The following is a 19,498-nucleotide window of genomic DNA, read 5'->3' on the forward strand; positions in this document are numbered from 1 at the left end:
TCATTCTCTGATGGGGATGGTTTGTCAGCTTAGAGGCACAGGATCCCATTTTCCTAATGCTGTGTTTCACAGATCACTTTCTCTTGTCGTGAGAGTGTCTAGATAGCATGATTGTCGTGAGCAGTAACCCTTGAGGATAAGCTGATTCATCCACAATCTCAACAACTGTAGTTTGTCATGGTTTTTCAGTTATTTCAGTTTTCATTTGCTCTGCTCTGTTATCCGGGTGATGCGCTTGGTCCATTGCCCTTGGATGCAGGCATGTTCATGAGGATAGCAGGGAATGCAGTTGGCTGAGGAATGCTGTGTTGTTGGTTTGGGCAGAGGCTACTTTTTTGTTACAGACAGAAAGGGAAGATAAATTGCTTAATAGGAGATGAATATTTCCCTGCAATATCCAAGCCTCCTGATATGAAATGTGGTCTAGCCATCCCAGCTTTCAGATCAGATATCAACATTTTAATTTCTGTTTCAAAGTATAGCTACATTGCACTTAGAGTTAATCGACATAACCCCATTTCCAGTATGAAACCAAAAATAAGAGACAGCATAATTCAGAATACTTTTTAAATGAGATAAAGAAGAATACTAGACAAATGGGAGATTCAGTAAACTTAACTTCTGGGTTCACGTATTCTGCAACAGAATTCATGGCACTATGGCAGGTCAGAAACCACAGGGCTTTGCTGCAAAGAAAAAATTGATTTTTATCCCAAAGCAGGGACATTGTATCCTGTGGTATGCAGTTATGTTCCCTGCCAGTGCTAGCCCTGACACTCACAAGAATTACTAGTTTTAGCACTTGTACATCTGGCAGCAAATTTTTGCTGGAGAGCACTTATTGATCTGAGATCTCTGAAGTATATAAAATCATAGAAATAAGGTAGTGCCCAACGTAATTTGAACTTTTTTCTATGTTACATTTTGTCACTTAAAGGATTTCTAGTATCCTACTGTTTGCTGAGGTATTTGAGAATGCTTCATAAGAGATGTCAAGAGTCTGTAAAACATAAAATAGTTTGAATGAAACTTTATTCAAAATAGGAAAAAATATAGTGGATACTTTATCCCTTTTACTGGGTTGCTTTCATCTTAAATTATATTCCTTGTTTAAGCTCATAAATTTTTCAAGATCCAAAGTAATTTAGCCAGCTAAAATTGAAGCCTCCAAAAAGGACTACACTCAGACAATGGCGTAGTTATATTGAACTGAGTTCATAATGGTTAAATGGATAATTGCAGTTGAAAGAACCATAGGCTGTAATAGACTGTGTTGCCTCTTGTGCATTTGTCAATTCAGTTCCCCTTAGGAATACAAAAATATCTATGAAATGCAGCACAAGCCAAAGAATCTTAATGGGATATGTATCTTCTGTTTTACCTATAAATATTTCAGTCAGCATAGAGTTCATCCTTTAAAGTACAGTTTGGCCACCCAAACTCAGATGTCAGTATAACAGGCAGGGAAATTGCTTTGCTTGATTAAACTGTGTAACAGCCAATATGTATTTTGGTTATTATTATCAATTCTAGTAGCAAAAAATGAGCAGATTTCTCAAGTGAGCTGGTTGATTATAAACAGCAGCCTGTCTTGGCAGTGGCTCGTGATTCAAAACAGTGCAATGATGAGAGACATTAAAGACCTGATAGTTGCTCAGATTTTACCAGTCCTTGTTGATACCATAGGTCCATTTCATGTGCTGAAAACCATGCACAGTAAGAGAACCGTGACTAGAAAACACATGAAGCACTGCAATAGCAGCCAGGAGGGCTTCAGTACAGGCAAATGTTGGAATTTTTCAAAAGTTAATGACCCATTTCTAAAGAACTTCATCTTTTAGTATGGTCAAATGTGAGAGGCAGAACTTCCAGGATTTGGTCATAAACCACTAGGATCTTTGATGACTTAATTTACAGTAATTGTTTCTTGGCTGATTTGGCTAAGTCCATTTTTTGTTGTTAGTTTTGTTCCACTAAGATGTTCTGTGTTACAAGCTTGCCTTTACTTCCAACACCTCTATATGCCATGTATGCTATTTTCATCTGCAAAAGACTTTACAAAAAGTCATGGTTATGCAAAGCCTTTATTAGTATTCATCTTACCCTCAGTGTCTTACTGTGGAAGGAAACATGGCTTGATATCTGTTCTGTTAAATATGTAATGTATGCCGGTCTGTTCTCTGGATGGGTGACTGTACAGCTTGATTACTTGTAGTGATACTTGCTGAACTTTATTCGTTGTGGGTGGAAGGTGCTTAGGATTTGGAGGAGTTCAGAAGTTTCTTTAGAACTCTTCCTGTAGCAGACATGAAGATTTGATGCCCATTTTGATGAAGTTACACTAATAGCAATACAACAAAGGATATAAATGGCAAAGACGGAAAAGAAAGAAATCCTGAGAGTGTGATTTAGCTGTAGACTGGAAAGAGAAATGAAGAAAAACAAGCAGTGAGAAATGATCCTATGTTGAGAGACAAATGGTCCAGACAAATGAACCGTCCAGAACTGTCATTCTGTTTATCCATGTTTTTGACATCTTCCTAATTCAAGAGAATGATAGAAGCCTTTATTAACAATTTGTAATCACAAATCTTACCTTTTTCCTAGTATTGGATATTTTGCAGTGCTTGGCTGGGCTTCTGGATGTGAGGAAGAAAACACTTTATACTATTTTGTCTCCTTATCACTAGAGATATGTTTGATGGAATAAAGTGTGGGAGCTATTCCATATATTCGTTGGTCCTGGTTTGAATTGTAAACCCTGATTTATGCCAGCATCCATTTGGGTATATATTTTCTGCCCAGCTTGACTACATTGCACACTGCATAACTTGGTGTTTAAATTTGTGTCCTAATATCATTAGCAGTACTCTGGCAAGGAAACTACCTTTCTTTTTTATTTTTATTTTTTATACAAAAGCACTAGTGTGTCTGATAAGGTTGACATTCAGCTTGTATGTTTGAAACTTAGCTTGTGATGTGTTTTATGAAGTTTGTAGTAGTATTTATGCAAGTAATTCAAGTACTAGAAAAAATGTTTAAATGCCTAAATTTCTAAGCCTTCCCTCTGGAAATGTTGCAGATGTTATTTAATATACTCTATAAAAATCTCATGTATTTCTGAGTTTGACTTCAGGAGAGAGAGAGCATTTATATCTCTTGTTAACTTTGAGGCAAAATGTTGGAGTTCGGAGTTGTGAGTTTTTTTATGGGTTTTCTGTTCCCATTGGATGATCTAATTGAATATTGTGCACTTAAATTTGTACAGAAAAAAAGCAGTTTCCAGAGGTGCTCATTCCCCTCATACACTTACATGTGTTGGAGACTTCATAAAAGATACTTTAGAACAGAGATTACTACAGAGTGACCTGTATTCAAGGGCAGGGCAAACATGGTATGTCTGTAAAGACCAATGTAACATTCTCACTGTTAAGAGAAGAAAAATTAAATTTCTCAGTAACTGCATATAAAAATAATTTCTACTGAAGATTATATGCTTGCAAAATTCTTGCTGTGAATCTCAAATATACGCTTGGACTGGTTATTAGGAAGGATGGACTTCAGTTTGATATTTGTCAGGTGTAATGGAATTTTGTCTTCTACTTTTTTTAAGTGTTGTGATTTTAAGACCTGGAAAGAAATTAATTCTATCCTAGTGAAAATGGTATTTAAAATATAGTATGCTGTAATGCCATTTATAGTACTCTAGGAAAATTCAGATTTTAAAAGTAATTTTTTAAGTTATATTTTGTCTATTTCCTTTTTTAATACAGCTTGGCAAGGCTAAGCCTACTGTGCCTTTGAACAAATAGCAAAGATGATGATTAGCCCTAAAGTTTAGTTTTGTTTGAACAGCTGCAGAATTTCCTTTAATACAGACAGAAATATCTCTGACTAGAGTTATATTTATTTTCCAAAATAGGAAAGATGTCATTCTTCTCTGGAGTGAAACATCAAATAAAACAGAATTTTGTAACCCTGTGTTAGTCTCCTGTTAGATGATAACAACGTAAAAAAGTTTCCTCTGTATCGCAGAGAAAAAGCAAACAATTTCCGTTTTCTTGTGGATAATGTTAAACTCTGTTCTTCTAAATTTGGGACATTAATTTTTCCCTACCCCAGCTTTGGGGAGTGTGACCTTTTATAACCTGTTATTCTCTTGTAATTTACTTAGAAGACAGAGAGAAAAAAAGAGGAAATAATACTTTTTATTTTGGAGATTCTGAGCCTGAGCATGGATTGACATTTTGAGGTAAATGTGCTGCATTGTGCCAGAGGCACTGATCCCACAAACAGCCATGCTGGTACCATGCTGGTTTGCAGCACAGCACACCTGGCAGCACCTAGGTTTTCCCTTACTTGGAAACCATGATTCAGGAATGAAACCTGATGTTCCCACCCTTACAGTTTTTTTTTCTAAAATGTGGGTCTTTGGGCATGGAGTAATTTTTTCTCCTTGAACAATGTTAAATCATGCAGTCTTTGAATATTCTGGTTTTTACTGCTATTTATTTTGCTATTTTGTTTTTGATACCTGGTGATTGGATTATAAGAGAAAATTTGTCTGCAGTTCTAAATTTGCTCTTTTACCCTCAGGATTTTGTTTTCATAATAAAAAACTTTTACATCCTCTCAGAAAGTGAAGATTAATAAATAGATAATAATTTGTATTAAAACGTTTAAAAATGACACAGCCTGTGTTGAGTGATGTTGCAGTTGTTTGGATTGGAGATTCATAATCTGTTGTCTGCATGCCTTAATTTTTACCGTTGTGTTTCTTTAACAGGGTGCTGTACTTTTGATGAGCCTCTCAGTTCCTGTGGCTACAGTCAGTCAGATGATGATGATCTCAACTGGGATCACGTGAATGCGCCAATGAAGCCATCCTTGGGTCAAGGAATGCCATCGGGTTCGTTTCATTTTGCTTTGTTTCTCCTCAACGTTAGATTATGTGTTTGTCCAGCATTTGCTGGCAGTACTGTTCTTAAAATGCTGCTTCATCTGAGTCTAAGTGGAATACTCAGATTTTCTGAGTGATTTCTATGAGGGATACTTTGCAAATCAAAGGTTTGGTTTTGTTGTGTGAGGAGTATAAAGGTTAGAAAGAAGAAATAGCAACTTGGTGTTATTGGGGAAGGCCAAAAGAAAACAGAAGGATGACATGAAAATGAATCTGAAGTAGTACTAGAAACAGGCAGACAGGACTTAGTAAGAGAGAAAAGGAAGATAGGTATTTTAATCGAAAGGTATAATAATCAAAATCTGTTATAAAAAGATTAAGAGAGAAGAAGAGGTGAGAAAAAAAGTGAAGGTATCCCAAAACAAAGGGTCTCAATGATATTATGTTCATTGAATTTAAAAGATAGTTGTGATACTATTATTTAATGTATTTGTTGCACTGCATGGAATTGCACCTTGTTCCATAGCAACAATCTGTGCATTATGCTGAACTATAAACTCGCTCTAGTAATCTAATCATTACCTTAGTACTTCATGCACAGAAATATGTAAAATCTGTCCACTGGTTTTAAACTATTCACTAGCGTAAAATTTACCAGTTGTTCTTTCTCCTAGTTTTTAGCTAGGAATGTTAAGACTTCCCCCCCAGGTACTGATCTCCATTTCCTGGTAATGATTGCCTGCAGCCCAGCTCAGCATCTGCTTTAGCTTTTATAGACTGAGCTTCAGCTATTATCGCCTAAAAGTAGGCAAAACAAAAAGACCATGAAGTAAAATCACTGGTTGTAGCATTGTGGGACTTCCGCTTTAGTCTCATAATTTAGTATATATATATCCATAACACTTTAAAGCATTGCAGATGAGTGTCCCAGTATTTCACATCCCTTTCAACAAGGTCTTTAAAGGACCTATAATGTATTTAGGTGTTTATATAAAATCTCTTCAAAAGTTGTTCTCAAGAAAATGTTCCTCCCTAATTTTTGAATAAGGGAATTAGGAAATAGACAACATGAATCTTTAGAAGTGACAACATAAACAAAACCTGAACATATGCACTCATCAATAGTGCAGCAATAAATGTACTAATGTATGATATGTACAATCAGCCTTAGATAGCATTCACTATATAAGTGAATATATAAATATATAAATAAAAAAGGCTTTATATAAATAAAAAAGGCTTTCAGTGTTCCTCATTGTAGATTTAGTCACCCTGAGTTGTGGATGACATCTTTTCTAAGGTTCATGGCTGAAGTACCTTTTACACTTTGATTCCTCTGGCAAAGCCAGGACTCCCAACTTCAAGATGGATGTTCAGTTTATCTGAGTCCTGGCATTTGGATTATCAAGCTAGATTGAGTTCATCAACCCAGATAAAGGAGGTTCTTACAAATTCCTTTTTAAACTGGCTTTCATCCAGTGGTCTTGGCATACAGCGCTGAACATTTTCTGAACTATTTCATTAGTGCTTGATACTGTTGCTCAAGTTGGAGATAACAGACGTAGTTTATCAGCCATACTGGCTATTGGTACAGCATATGCTTTCTTATTTTCAGTCATGCCACTGGAATTCTCTTTCTATTCCAAGTTTCATTCATTACTCTCCTCACTTGGATTTGTGAAAGCAGTTGTCGGTATGTGATGTTCAGCCTTCTTGGCAGATAGAAGAGATTTAAATCTGTGTTCTCTTCTCTGACGACCACAGGCTCGAAGATTTTTTTAGTTGTGTTTTTGTTTGTTTGGGTTTTTTTGTTTGTTTGTTTTGTTTTTGTTTTGTTTTTCTCTCAGTGGCAGGAATCTAGACTAGGGACTGGCATGTCTGTAGAAGGAAAATGATATATGTGGTTTTATTACCAGATATCATACAACTTGTTTCTTATTTGTCTTCTTGCCTTTTTATCAGAAGTCTGAAATAATGTTCTGACGATCTAAGAAAAATCTATTTAGTTTGGTAACAAGTTCTATTTACAGCTTAGGGAGTTTAATTTCTGCCCATAAAGGAAGAGAAATATTCTTTTGGAGCATTGGGTCAGAAGATGAATGAGTTCGTATGAGGAGGGTTGAGGGTATTGGTGCCTTAAAAGGTCAAAAACCCCTTTGAGAGGGACAGAAATGCTCATTTTTTTGCAAATGAGAAGCACTATGTCTAATGGCACGATTTAGTCAAGTGGTACCTAATTTTTCCTCATAATTTTATCTAGACAGTTTTTTCCTGTTCTTGTTCAAATCGTCATCTTAATGATTTTAATTAGTTTTCAGTTAGCCTTAGCCAGAGGGTTATGTGATGCACTTAAAAAATGATTTCAAGTAGTTTGTCAGCAGTTTCTGAGCTACATATTTAGGAAAAAATAACTTCAGATGATAATGAATAGAACATCTTAAATTAATGGTTTGTGGGGAATTCTTGGCTTGAAAGCAAAATGCTTTATGCAACTGTGTTGTAATACTAGACTGAAACAAGAACTCTCAGTTCTGTACTCCCTTGTCAGAGGAAAAAAAAATTAATGCACATAACATTTCTAATTTCAGGCAACATGCTCCAGTGAGTAAGTTGATGTTGATATATAATATTTTGTATAATTTGATGGCAGTCGGGGGAAACACACAAGTTACGGCGTTTGATTTCTTTTAATCCATATGAGAGTGCTGAGAGCATAGCTGCACTTCAGATAAATAAATACTTGGCTTGATATGTTATTTCAGTGGGACAAAAGAATTGTCATCTAAGATTCACGCATATGTGTGCATGCTTTATTGTATACACAGTTTACATGTTTGTGAATATTTGAGATCTTGTTTTAGATGAAAATTACTAAACTGTATCAAAGGTAATAATAAAAAAACCCCAGAAGTTCTTACTTTTCCTACAGTGTACTTCAGTCTCTGTTGGATTGTTACTGTAGCACAGAGGGAGGAAGATACCACTAGTTAGTAGGGTGCTAGTGCTCTAATTGCCTTGATAAATGTAAGCATGGCCTTTAATTAGCCAGTATTAATCTGAAATTGTGTTAAGTAGACCCAAAAAGTAAGGACATGTATGAATTTCTGTATATATTTGTATGAATTACATGAATGGTGTTAATCCACTGCTCTTCTCTTCAAGTGTCCTGTTAGTCAGACAGGGTAAATGCTGTTTGGAAGAACAGCTCTTCCCATTTCTCTGCCTGTCTTCTTGTTTTTCTTTTCCAAAAATGTGTGTTTAAAATAGTGTTCACAACTGTAGTTACACAAACAGTCATTATTAATGGCGTCTTGCATTATCCTATGGAACAGTTACAGCAGTTTGGTATTAATGTGTTTATATAGTACAGATTTACAATTATAGCTAACTGTGTAAGCCCTCTAGTTGTAGTCCAATAAAAATGTCTTCAGAAGATATGTTTGCTGCCCACGCAGTAAATTACTCTATTGGCAAGGACTGGTCTGCAGGAGTGACCTCTGTGAGAAGAGGCTGAGAATGCCCCGTGTTGGACACATCTGGGCACAGCCACTGGACCCACCATTGGGCACAGCTGAGCTGCTGGTGCACCCTTGGGATAGAGTGTTTAGGAAAGGCTGAAAGCCACTGGGCAGCAGCTGTCAGAGAGAGAAGTGAGTGTATGTGAGAGAAAGCCCTGCAGACATGCACATCAGTGCAGAAGGAGGGGGACAAGGTGCTCCAGGCAGTGGAGCTGAGAGTGCCCCGCGGGCTCTGGTGCAGCCCATGGGGAGGCAGCTCTGCCCTGCAGCCCGTGGGGGTCCATGGTGGAGCAGAGATCCTCCTGCTGCCCATGCATGACCCCACTCCAAGAAAAGGTGGAGGTTTCCTGAAGAAAGCAGAGGAGTCCGCACAGAGGCGGATTTTATCACAGCACCTGTGAGGTCATTGGAGCAGTACTTTCCTGAAGGACTGTGTCCCATGGAAAGAGGTTGTTTTGGGGTTTTTTTGAGATACTTGAGTGTATTGTGTTAGTTTGGATACTGCTACAGTAAGTAGCATCACTGACAGCGATGCAATTAGAATTTTACAGATTACTCTAAGAAATAGAAATATTGTCAGGAGTCTTCTGTGTTTGTCATTTACTGGGTATCATTTCTGTTCGTGTCCATGTGTTTTTTTACAAAACACTGTGTTCAGTTGTGTAAAATCTTTCTATGGTGTTTCACAGTTCCAATTGATTTCTAAAGAACAGTAGTATCATTTATATTCGATGCAGTGGTTGGTTTGATATCTCCAAGGGGATGTCACTGCATTTGCAACAAGTCACTGGCATCAGCCTTTCATTCATTTAGAAACAGTTCAAACCCAAATATAAATCAAATCTTTATAGGCTACCATTCACTGTGTTGAAAGGACGTTCCCTTTCAATGAAGCTTTCTGTGTTTAATGCAATACTGGTCAAAGCCAGGATGAGAACTCTGTGCTACTTGAGGTGATAATATATGATTTTCATGGTTATATGTGATATTTTGAATGGCCTACTATGCTTATTTGTATTCTGAATATGTAGTGTTGCTTAATGCCTGTGCCGTGTCTGCAGAAAATGCTTATAATGCTTATATTATTGTTTAAAATGGCCTTTTGATACCTAGTAACCAGACATGCAGAGCTAGCAGATATTCTGTAAACACGGCAGTGATTCAGAGGGGTATTTAATATTATAGAATGTGAAGTAGTTGTGTGAAAAATGTACAGTGTTGTTTAATTGTGCATAGAAGAGTTGTGATCCATTTTAAAAAACAGATAAAGTCATCAGTCAGCAAGTGTGAGTTCAAGCCAACTGCAATGTTTTACCATGTAAAATTATTATTCTTTGATTTTGTACTTTATCATTAAGCACATTTTAGCACTGCATTGCATTTTTTGTGTTATTAGCAGGGATATTTTACTTCTGTTTGCATTCATATTGAAAAAATGAAATACATTTTTTAGTCAGTCCTGTTTCCCTCATATTACTTTAAATAGCTGCATTTTTAATTCATTTGAATGCTATCTATGGATAATATAAAGTACTATCTAGGTGTAGGGAGTCACTTCTTGCTCACTGTGTTAAATTTTTTCATAGAATTTTCTAGACCTGGAACAGTTGCATGTTTAGCATCTTATCGCACACCCAGGTAGTAGCTGCAGGCACTAAGGACGTGCCTTTTGGCAAGCAGCTCCAGCTTCCAGTTAAGTGTGCAAGTAACTGTGTGAGCTCTGTGCTGCCATGGCTACGCTGCCGGCACTGGAGGGGCTGGCTACTTTAAAAACACGCCTAAAGACTTACAAAGTGGTGTGCTTAACAGGTCTGTTCAACAACAAGAAAGATGCTGCCAGCTATGACTGAGGGACTTCTTTTTGTATGGATCTTGTAGTCATTTGTGTAACTTCTGACCTGACTTAGAGATTTCAGCACCTGGCACAAATTCTGGGTTTGTTACAAATATTGAGCATCTATCGTTTGTGCAAAGGAAAGTAGAAGATGAACCAGCATCAGAATCCTTCTTTCTGAATCACTGATGGACAATGTTCTTAGATTGCTTAGTAGGTGAACTAGACAAACTATTATAGTGTATTTTGCCTGCAGACCCAAGAGCTTTCAGAAAATTAGTACTAAGGATTTACTTAACCCCTTGTTGTAGATGTTCTCATATAAGACCTTAGGTTTGCTCAATTTAGAGCAAATGATTCTGAATATGAACAGTGTAGTTTATGAAATGATAATACCTAATGTAGGTAACTGACTTGCAGATTTTCATTTGTAACATGCTTTCTGTAGTGTTCATAACTATAACTCCAGGACATCAGTTTTCTTGTTTTCTTATGCATTCCATCAACCATCTCATATTTGAGTGCAAAATTGCAGAACATGCTCCAAGTCACCGAAATAAGTGGGAGACACTATATTAAAAGCACCAGTAGCTGATAAATACTTATTCAAGATGTTTGACTGAAATATGATAAATTATATTACTTTCTTAATGTTTGAGGAACTCTCCTCTTCTGTAGAAGGCAGAGAGAAACTACAGGAAAGATCTGGGAAGTAATTTCTCATTAAACCAGAGTATTTTCAAAGCAACCTGGAAGATAAAGTTGACTTCTGAGGGTAATTCTGTGTAGCACCATGTAGAGCCACAGAGTGCTAAGCAAGTCCTCTAACCTAATCCGTTTACCTTGCTGTGATTACATGTTTCCTGCTGAGGTTATATCTAACATCTGCCATCATATATGCTGAGAAGACCCTAACATAATAAGCTAGACACTGGAGCTGGGTGAGATTCTTGAAATAGATTTCTTGAGAGCTAAAACTTATGAGATAGGAAAGTTCTTTTTGGTTACACATTGGAAACCCAGTCTCCCTGCCCATTTTCCAGCTATAGTGCCAGACACTATCCTGCTGGTTAAGTGCATCAGAATCTAGTTTCAGATTTCCCTGCTAAATTTAAAATAGAAGTACTCTGAATAACTGGGATTTTGTTTTCCCTTCCTGAACTCTTCATGGTGAGTTTGTTCAAATGAGGTAGGAGTTATTCCAGCAGGAGAGAGGAAGTAAGAGAATCCCAACAGGAGAGACAAGGTGCTTCATATTGTAAAGCCAGTAAAAAAAAAACCCTTATTACAATACCCTGTAGTGAACTGGCATTTTTCAAGTGGAATATTGTCTGGAAAAGAAGAATGAAGTTACTTCTGGTGAGGGCTCTTGGTTTGAAAAAGACCACATGAAGAATGTAAATGCTCTTTCTTGGGATATGCCTGAGACATGCAAATGAACCTCAGAATACTTTAATCTGGGTAGTTTGAGACTGTGGTAATATAATCCAAGTAGCACGTGCTTTAATGTAGGGTTCTCTAGGGACTCACTCCTTGCTGAAGGCATGTTACTATACCCTGCCATGGGTGTCTTACTAAAACTCTAAAACCACTGCAGTTTCTGCTCCAGTTTTAGCAGACTTGCATTGAGTACTAATACAATTTTTGTGCTTGTTTGGCTGGCTCTTTTCTTCTGTTGAAGAATGAAAATACTTTACCAGTTCAAGCAAAGCTGTGCCCAGTAAAAAGCCTATGAATAAACAGCAAGTCTGAAGATGCTTCTCTAGGAGCTGCACTCACTGCATTGCAAGATCAGGAGAAATGAGAATAATCAGAGTATTCCTAAATAAGCTTTTTCTTGTTTAGTAATTAATCTACTGGAAGAGAAAGCCTCTTAATTTCTTGCAGTCTTCAGGGCTTTTCTTTCAGTCTCATGCTTATCCTATTAGATTTCTTCTCATCCATCCTGCCCTTTAGAAACTAATAAAGAGTGGATCAAAACCTTTCCTTGCATCTGCAGGCTTTAATGTGTGGAACGTGACTGCCTCAGTTTCAGGGCCTAAGTCAGTTGTTACTCGAGTTAGTAGTTTATCTTTTAAGACAGTTCTTCTATATGACAAAATCATAGGCGTAGTGAAATTGCCAGTGAGCTGGAGATGGACTCTATGACTCCTCTTTAGGGCAGTAAATGGTACAGATTTTCTGGGAGTATTTTTTTAAGGTTTTTTTCTTAAAAATTCAAGACAAATTTCTTGTGTCAATTAGATTTATGGGAGATTTTTTATACCATTTGACAACACTTAAATTTGTTGGCAGGCATTGAGGCTGATAGTATGTTGTTAGGAGGTCTAGTTGAGACTATAATAGAAGGGGCCAAAAGGTCACTGATTTGAGGCACAGGTCATTAAATGCTGCATGTAGCTTCAAGTGCTCCCAGATGTCTACACTCTTTTGGACTTCTGCTCCCAAGTTGAGGAGAGTCATGTTGGAGTTTATCACGTGGGAAATGTGGCAGCAGAGATAGGTTAGTGCACAAGCAGAATGGATGGATTGTTGTGGGGTTTTTTGTACGTATATCTTCTGGTATCTGAAGCAATTTGATTTCTCAGAATTTCTGACAGTCTTAATCCTTTATAGGTGTATGCAGAACTCAGTCAGGGAAGAAGCAATTACATGAGCTTCATGAACTGAATTAAAGAGCTCAGTACTTTTGTTCTCAGTGTTAAAGCAATATACTTATTTCTTTCACCAGCTGACATAATGTTTTCCCTATCTAGAAGTCACATTTCCAATCAACTGCTTTTCAGTAGCACAAAGGAAAAAAAAAATACCGTCTGGACCTCACTGAAAATGTAATGATGTACATAGTCATTTAATGAGAAAGCAGGTGCAGGTAATTATCCAAGTCATAATGTTGCAGCAGCTAATAACATCAAATATTTGTGATAATTGCAAGCAGTTGATCATAGTTCTGTTGTGCTTCTCACATGTAACAGATTTGAAAAACACTTTTCAATACACGTGTATTCATGTTAGAACATGGGAGTCACATGTACTTTCCTCACTAGTACCTCCATATCCTGTGATTTTGTATTAAGTTTAAATATGTCTGTGTTCTTATTTAAATTTTTACTATTTAATTTTTCCCCATGACTTAGAGGGGAGGAACATCCTTCTGCCAAATTTGAGTTCCTGATTCCCCCATACTCTTACAATCTTTACTTATTCTAGATGTCACAGTGAGCTCTTGTGTCATTCTGGTTTCTGCTGGAGCACACTGAGTCCCGGTGTAGTGAGGGGAGTTCTCCCAGTGCCCGATGCGTGTGCAGCTGAGCACAGTGGCACCATCCCAAACTCGGGAGTCAGGTGTTGTTCTTCCCAGCATGTCTCTCTCCTGCTCTTACAGGAGAAATAGATCAAAGACATAGTGACAATGGGATGATCCTTAATGTATTCTCTTATATGTTGGGAGCTACAAAAGAAAGGAAGGGAATGGAAATTTGCTAGAGGCAAATTTCTTTTATGCTAGGCCTGTGTGATAAGACTGCTGCTCAAAGGAGTTTAGAGATGCTTCTTTATGAAGCTTTTTTACTTTTGTATCTTAAAGGTGCAAGGAAATAATGAGAACCCAAGTTGGTCAGTAGCCCTCTTTCTGCAAGTGGGCTGTTGTAGAAATAAATCAGTAGAAGAGAAATTTACATTTGTCAGGCATTTGAGAAGGTTCTGGGACGAAAACAGAACGTGAGGAGAAGTAGGTCCCTGGTCCAGTCTTTTATGTCTAAATATTTTAGCAGTTTTCAGTTAGTAGGATTCAAAGGCCATTACTCTTTCAGTGGCAGACAGCACGTATGTAGTGATTCTCACACATTGAGAAGGGGTGGTGTCATGATTTTTTAAAAGAAGTATTCCAAGAAGAAACTGAAAGAGAGGACAGGCTTTCAGAGGAGGATTCTGGACTTGTCTGTATACCAGATAAAGAAGGGGGCTTCTGTAGAAGCTAGCAGGGGACCTGAGGAAAGGGGTGTAAAACTTGCTGCTTTTCTTGGCTTCTTTTAGTTTCCTTATGAGGTTTCCTTATTAAGCAGCTGCACATTAAATGAAATACCTTTGGAAGATCCAGGATGATAACTGATGAGGATCCTGTTCTGTGGAGATCAGTTGGATGTTGTGCACCTGGTCTTGAGCTAGCGCCTCTGGGAATTGATTAATCTAAAAAGCATCAGGCAGGACACGGGGAAGATGTTACCTGTGTTTTGGAGGCTCTCTCTTAGCAGCAATAGAAATGATTATGTGTCAGAAGCAAAGAAGTTGTCATGTTCTGAAGTAGACTTGGTCAGCAACAGCGTCAAGTTCACTTCATGAACGTACAGTGTGCTATGTGAAATTAAAGGCAGCCCATAGCTTGAAATTTTACAGTAGAATAAATTGATGTAGCATGTATAAAAAGATGTTACATCTTTCAGCAGTCACATTTAGGTGTTACGTGTGCTGTGGTGTTCTTGCCATGTTTAATTTTAGTGTGAGGCACAAATGTGAGGGCAGAAAGTTGTTTGGAGAAATTTCAATTCAGGCATTTTACTTACTTGGCTTGCAAAATGGATGCGATTTTATGAGTGCATGGCAGATTTTTTCCCTGCTTTTTAATATAGCAGTAATAACAATGATATAATCAGTAAGAATTTAATTATTATTTTAGGTACAGCAACTAAAAGCTATATTTTGCCGGCATATATTATAGTGCCTCTTGAATTTAAATTACCCATGTTTTAGTGTGTCTACATCTGGTTGTACGTTTAAGTTAAAATAAAGCATTAAAACAGGTAATTTTAACTTCTGTGTTAGTCTATAAAGAAGCAAAGTTAAATTGAAAAAAATTTCAAAAACGAATGTACACCTTCATTAAATTAAGTAAATTATTAGTTTTTCTACATGTAAAAAATAGATTTATATTAGGTGTAGTCTTCACCACTGCACAACACACCAGCAGGATATCAATATTTCTCTAAAGGTGCACATCTATGTTAATTTGTCCTGCCTCCCCTTCAGTTTCATCATTCTTATCTCCTCTTCAAGCTTGAATGTATTGGAAATGTCTCCAACGCTGAGCTGACATTCTCTGTAGTATTATGGTTCAGACTAAATGACTTTTCTACCAGTTATTCTCCTTTAGAGATATGGTGGAGGTTAGTTTTGCTAAACTGCAGTGATGTTCTGACTCAACTGCAAGTGGGTGTAAAGAAATCATCATCAAAATGTTTTATTCCTGGAATCTGAAATCTACAGTTATTGAGATACTGAAAGATATTTAGCAAAGCACATGTGAAATTATCCTGACAGAAATAAAAAGTTTTGTGGGTTTGTTTCCAATTAATGAATTTGCCTTTCAAGTTCCTGAAAAGAGCTCCTCTGAGATCTTTTATTAACCCATATTGCTATCATTCAAATGAAAATACTGCTCTGGAAAAGCTACTAATGCTTCTTTGCCACCTGTAATATGGAAATAAAAATGTGTAATGCAGTGATGCTGCTATTTATCTTTTGTATTTGTCAAATAAAGCCTATGCTATGTAATATAGCATAAAGAATATAGAAAATCCTTTGGTATAATCTCAGCTTGCCTAATTTCTTTCACTGGTGAATCTTCTTCATATTGAAAAGAAAAGCATCTAAAATCATGTAACCTGAGGCCACTATTTTGTGTGTTAATAGGTAGGCTGCTTTTATGATTGTGTGAATTTCCTTTATTTTGCCTTTTAAGAATCTTTCAGTATTGTGGTAAGGCAGAAGCCTAACAGAAGCTCTGATTTTTGTACTATGGTTATTAAGTGAGAGATCTTTGTAATAGAAGCAAACTTTAATTGCCAACCAGTTATTCAGCTTTGTTACTTTGAGATTCTGGAGTTTAGTTATTTCAAGATTCATTTCTTGTTCTATTCTGTACAGTTCCTGTGCCCTTCTCCCTTCCTGGGAGAATATATTTATTTACAAGAATTTTATTCTCTCATCCTTCTGTTTTCACCTCAGTATGTGCATGCGATTTCTGTGTTCAGAAAATCTAATTGAAAATCTCTAAATTGTGCTGAATCCTCTAGCCACACACAGACTTTACATTTTACATCAGCTGTCATGTTTGTTTATTGTGTGCCAAATTTCTGTCTTTGCCCCCTCTAACTCTGGGTGCTTTTTCTAAGCGTTGTTATTTTTCACAGATTCATTTCCCAGTAAAAGCTTTGTTGGTGTACTGCATTTAAACATATCAATGATGCAGAGTCTAGGGAAGCACAGACTGCTAAATTCCCTAAAGGATTCTGGGATATCCTTTTTTACCTAATGGTTCCCTGAGCTTTGCTTTGCTTTGCCTATTAAAATGTGCTCCTTTATGTTCTTCCTCATTTGAAGAAAATTTTGATGGAACACTTGAAGATAGGTCTAGAAAAGCACACACATTAATATTTATGGCTGTGTGTTTCGACTCCAGAAAGGCTGACTAACAATTGGATATAACCATGTTGATTTTCAATACATCTGCTGAGCCACAGGATATTCTGAGCAAGGTAGTTGCCTTTGCTTTGAAATGAACACATGAAGAGATTCGGTTTTGCTTGGCTTCTGCATGCACAGGTGCATTACTTATATTCAAGATAAATGATATTAATCTGCTTTTTTTTCCAAGCCATTCCTCAATACTTCAGTACCTAATGCAAAGCTTCATAATAGCTGCTTCTTTCCATGTCAAGATTAAATTGTGAAAAAACATGTCTTTAGAAACAGATAAGTTTTCTGGGTTTTTTTTGGTTGCTAATTAAGTGCAAATAGCAGATAGCACCAAGTTTTGCCCTCATCTGATATTCTTTGTCTGCAATTCTATAGTTTGTTATACGTGACATGTTAATTATAGCACGATAATTAAAATTTTAGTTACTGTTTTTCTTTGTTCAGTACATTTTTGTTGAGGTGTCAAAAAGTATTTTGCCTTGAATATTTTTACGGTCTTTTACAAGAGACATACCTCATCATTAGAAATGGAATTTCTAAGTAAATTTTATTTGGGTTTTTTTAATTTTTTTTTTTAAATAGTAAGATAACACTTCCTTATAGAATTTAGGAGGACAGCATGCTTAAAATTTAGACAAGATGTTAATTGTTAGTCATGAGTAAAGAAACCAATATTGTGCCCAATGGGGGCTTAAGCAGAATTCCAGTTAATCATGTCCACTACTGCCATGGACTTCACCTGAATGTTATTTTCTTACACTAGGCTAGATGTATCCAAATGCTCACAACTAAATTGTGCTGCACTGTACTTTGGGAGTATAAGTTGTTTGAAATTCTAAACAATGATGAACCTTTATGCAGAATACATGATAAAATGATTTTTCTGTGTCATTCTTCCCTCTCGTGCTCTCTAACTGCTCATTCCTCTGCCATTACATCCTTTTTCAACAGAGCACCTTGTTTGTATAGTTGTGTTACCTTAATTTGGGGGATTGTATAAACTCTTTGACATTACAGAAATGTAGTTTTACTTTGCAATTCCATGTAGTTTGTATTTTTACTTTGAGTCTCAAATGGGAATACACTTTTAATTTTATTTAAGTTCCTTTGGGAGAATGCTTTTTTGTTTGGTTGGTTTTTGTTTCTTTACAATGAAAGACACTGCATGTCTTAATATTCTGTGTTTTCAAACAACAGCACTTTTCAAACGTATGTATTACTTCTGGTCAGTGAGAGTGAAATACTAGGTTTCTTTAAAAAAAATGCAACCAAAAAGCCATAAACTCCCACACCCCCTAAACTCCAGTAAACCAAATACAGCCTTTAAAACAGTAAACAAACTACTTTCATACTAACAGTTGTATAATGGAGTAGCATATTATTTAAATACTGGTATGCTAAATATAGAACAGTTATTAAATGGTACCACACATATAGCTAAAGGGAAAAATTCAAGGCAGTAAAACTGTGTGGTCCATATGGCTACATTGTGGTGTAGCTTGCTTTGTCCCAAAGCTGGGAGTGTTAGCTTTTCTGCCTCTATAAACCTTTTTTTTTTTTTTTTTTTTTTTTTTTTTTTTTTTTTTTTTTTTTTTTTTTTTTTTTTTGTAAGTTCTGGAGGACAGGAAAAGACTAGCAGGGCTTCCATGTTATTTCTGATGACCCTGCTTTAGGATCAGTAGCCACTGTCTCCCCAAGGCTTCTTTTATTTCAGGCACAGGCAAGACTGGAATAGGCTGATGTCAGATCCAGCCTGGTATTGCCACAGTTGAGGTTCCTGCAGTTCCCCTCTGTATTTTGCAGCATTTCTCAATAGTGACGAGAGGAACTGAAATGTTGTTCAGACTTAGTGCTCGAAAGTAGATTCTTCTTGGAGTTCTAGCCTTTTTTCATTAGCTACATCATACTGTAAAGCAACACTTTGTTGTTTAAGGGTGCAGGAAACTGAAAACTGTTTTTAAGTATAGGAAATCAGCTAAGAAGGAAGACAAGGGAGAATGTATATTGAGTAAGATCATCTGGGGGCGAAGAGCAAATACAATATACGTCTGGAAAGGGTGCTTACAAAATAAGAAAATAGGAAAAGTACGTTCTTATTTTATGGACTTGTGTTAGGCACTGTCTGTCAGCAGTTAACCTTGAAGTCTAGTTCAAGACACCATCCAGTTAATAAATGTTGTCTCGTCTTGTGATGGGATGCAGAGGAGTAGGCGCTGTAAGAAGGCAAAGATCATGTTGTGGTCTGAGCAGGCAAGTCTGTAAATCCTGCTCTGTGGTCAGTAAAATTGGTAGCTGCTGGAACTGAATTTAGAAGGCAGAGGATATTTCATATTTGAAATACCCAATAAGATGTTGGAGGACTGTGTGTTAACATTCATTCAAGTCCAATGCATACTAAAACTCTCAGAGCAGCTCTTTTGGGTATTTTCCAGTAGTTTCTTTTTATACTAAAAGACTATTAAGTTTAAATGAGGCCTTTCCAGGTTATGTCAAATGAATCTACCTTTCTTCGTTTTGAAATGGAGTGGAATTGCTCCTGCTTTTAGAAGCCTTTCACGATTATGCTAAGCATTCACCTCCTATTTTCCTGTACTTTAAGATAATCCTTTGAAAGAAATGTGATAGGTGGGTCATACTGCTGTTACTTTCTGTGTTGGAAGTAGACCCTATTAGCTCCTGTCAGTTTTCCTCCTCTATCATCAGATCTGGGAGTGCCATAATTTTTTTTTCCTAAGATAGATAAAGGATCAGCATTATCAATGTAGGGATGGA

At 36.7% G+C, this 19,498-nt stretch overlaps 1 protein-coding gene across 11 annotated transcripts in view; it reads left to right on the top strand.

Moving 5' to 3' along the window:
• Positions 1–19,498, top strand: part of PTPRM (protein tyrosine phosphatase receptor type M) — a 442,185-nt gene that overhangs the window by 95,508 nt on the left and 327,179 nt on the right. For all 11 annotated transcript variants that reach the window (XM_063396260.1, XM_063396303.1, XM_063396268.1 and 8 more), the window contains exon 2: positions 4,787–4,909. In XM_063396260.1, the coding sequence (XP_063252330.1) occupies positions 4,787–4,909 (123 nt within the window). The remainder of the gene's footprint in view (positions 1–4,786; positions 4,910–19,498) is intronic.

This window comes from Prinia subflava, chromosome 1 (assembly GCF_021018805.1).
Source record: "Prinia subflava isolate CZ2003 ecotype Zambia chromosome 1, Cam_Psub_1.2, whole genome shotgun sequence".
Classification (NCBI taxonomy): Eukaryota; Metazoa; Chordata; class Aves; order Passeriformes; family Cisticolidae; genus Prinia; species Prinia subflava.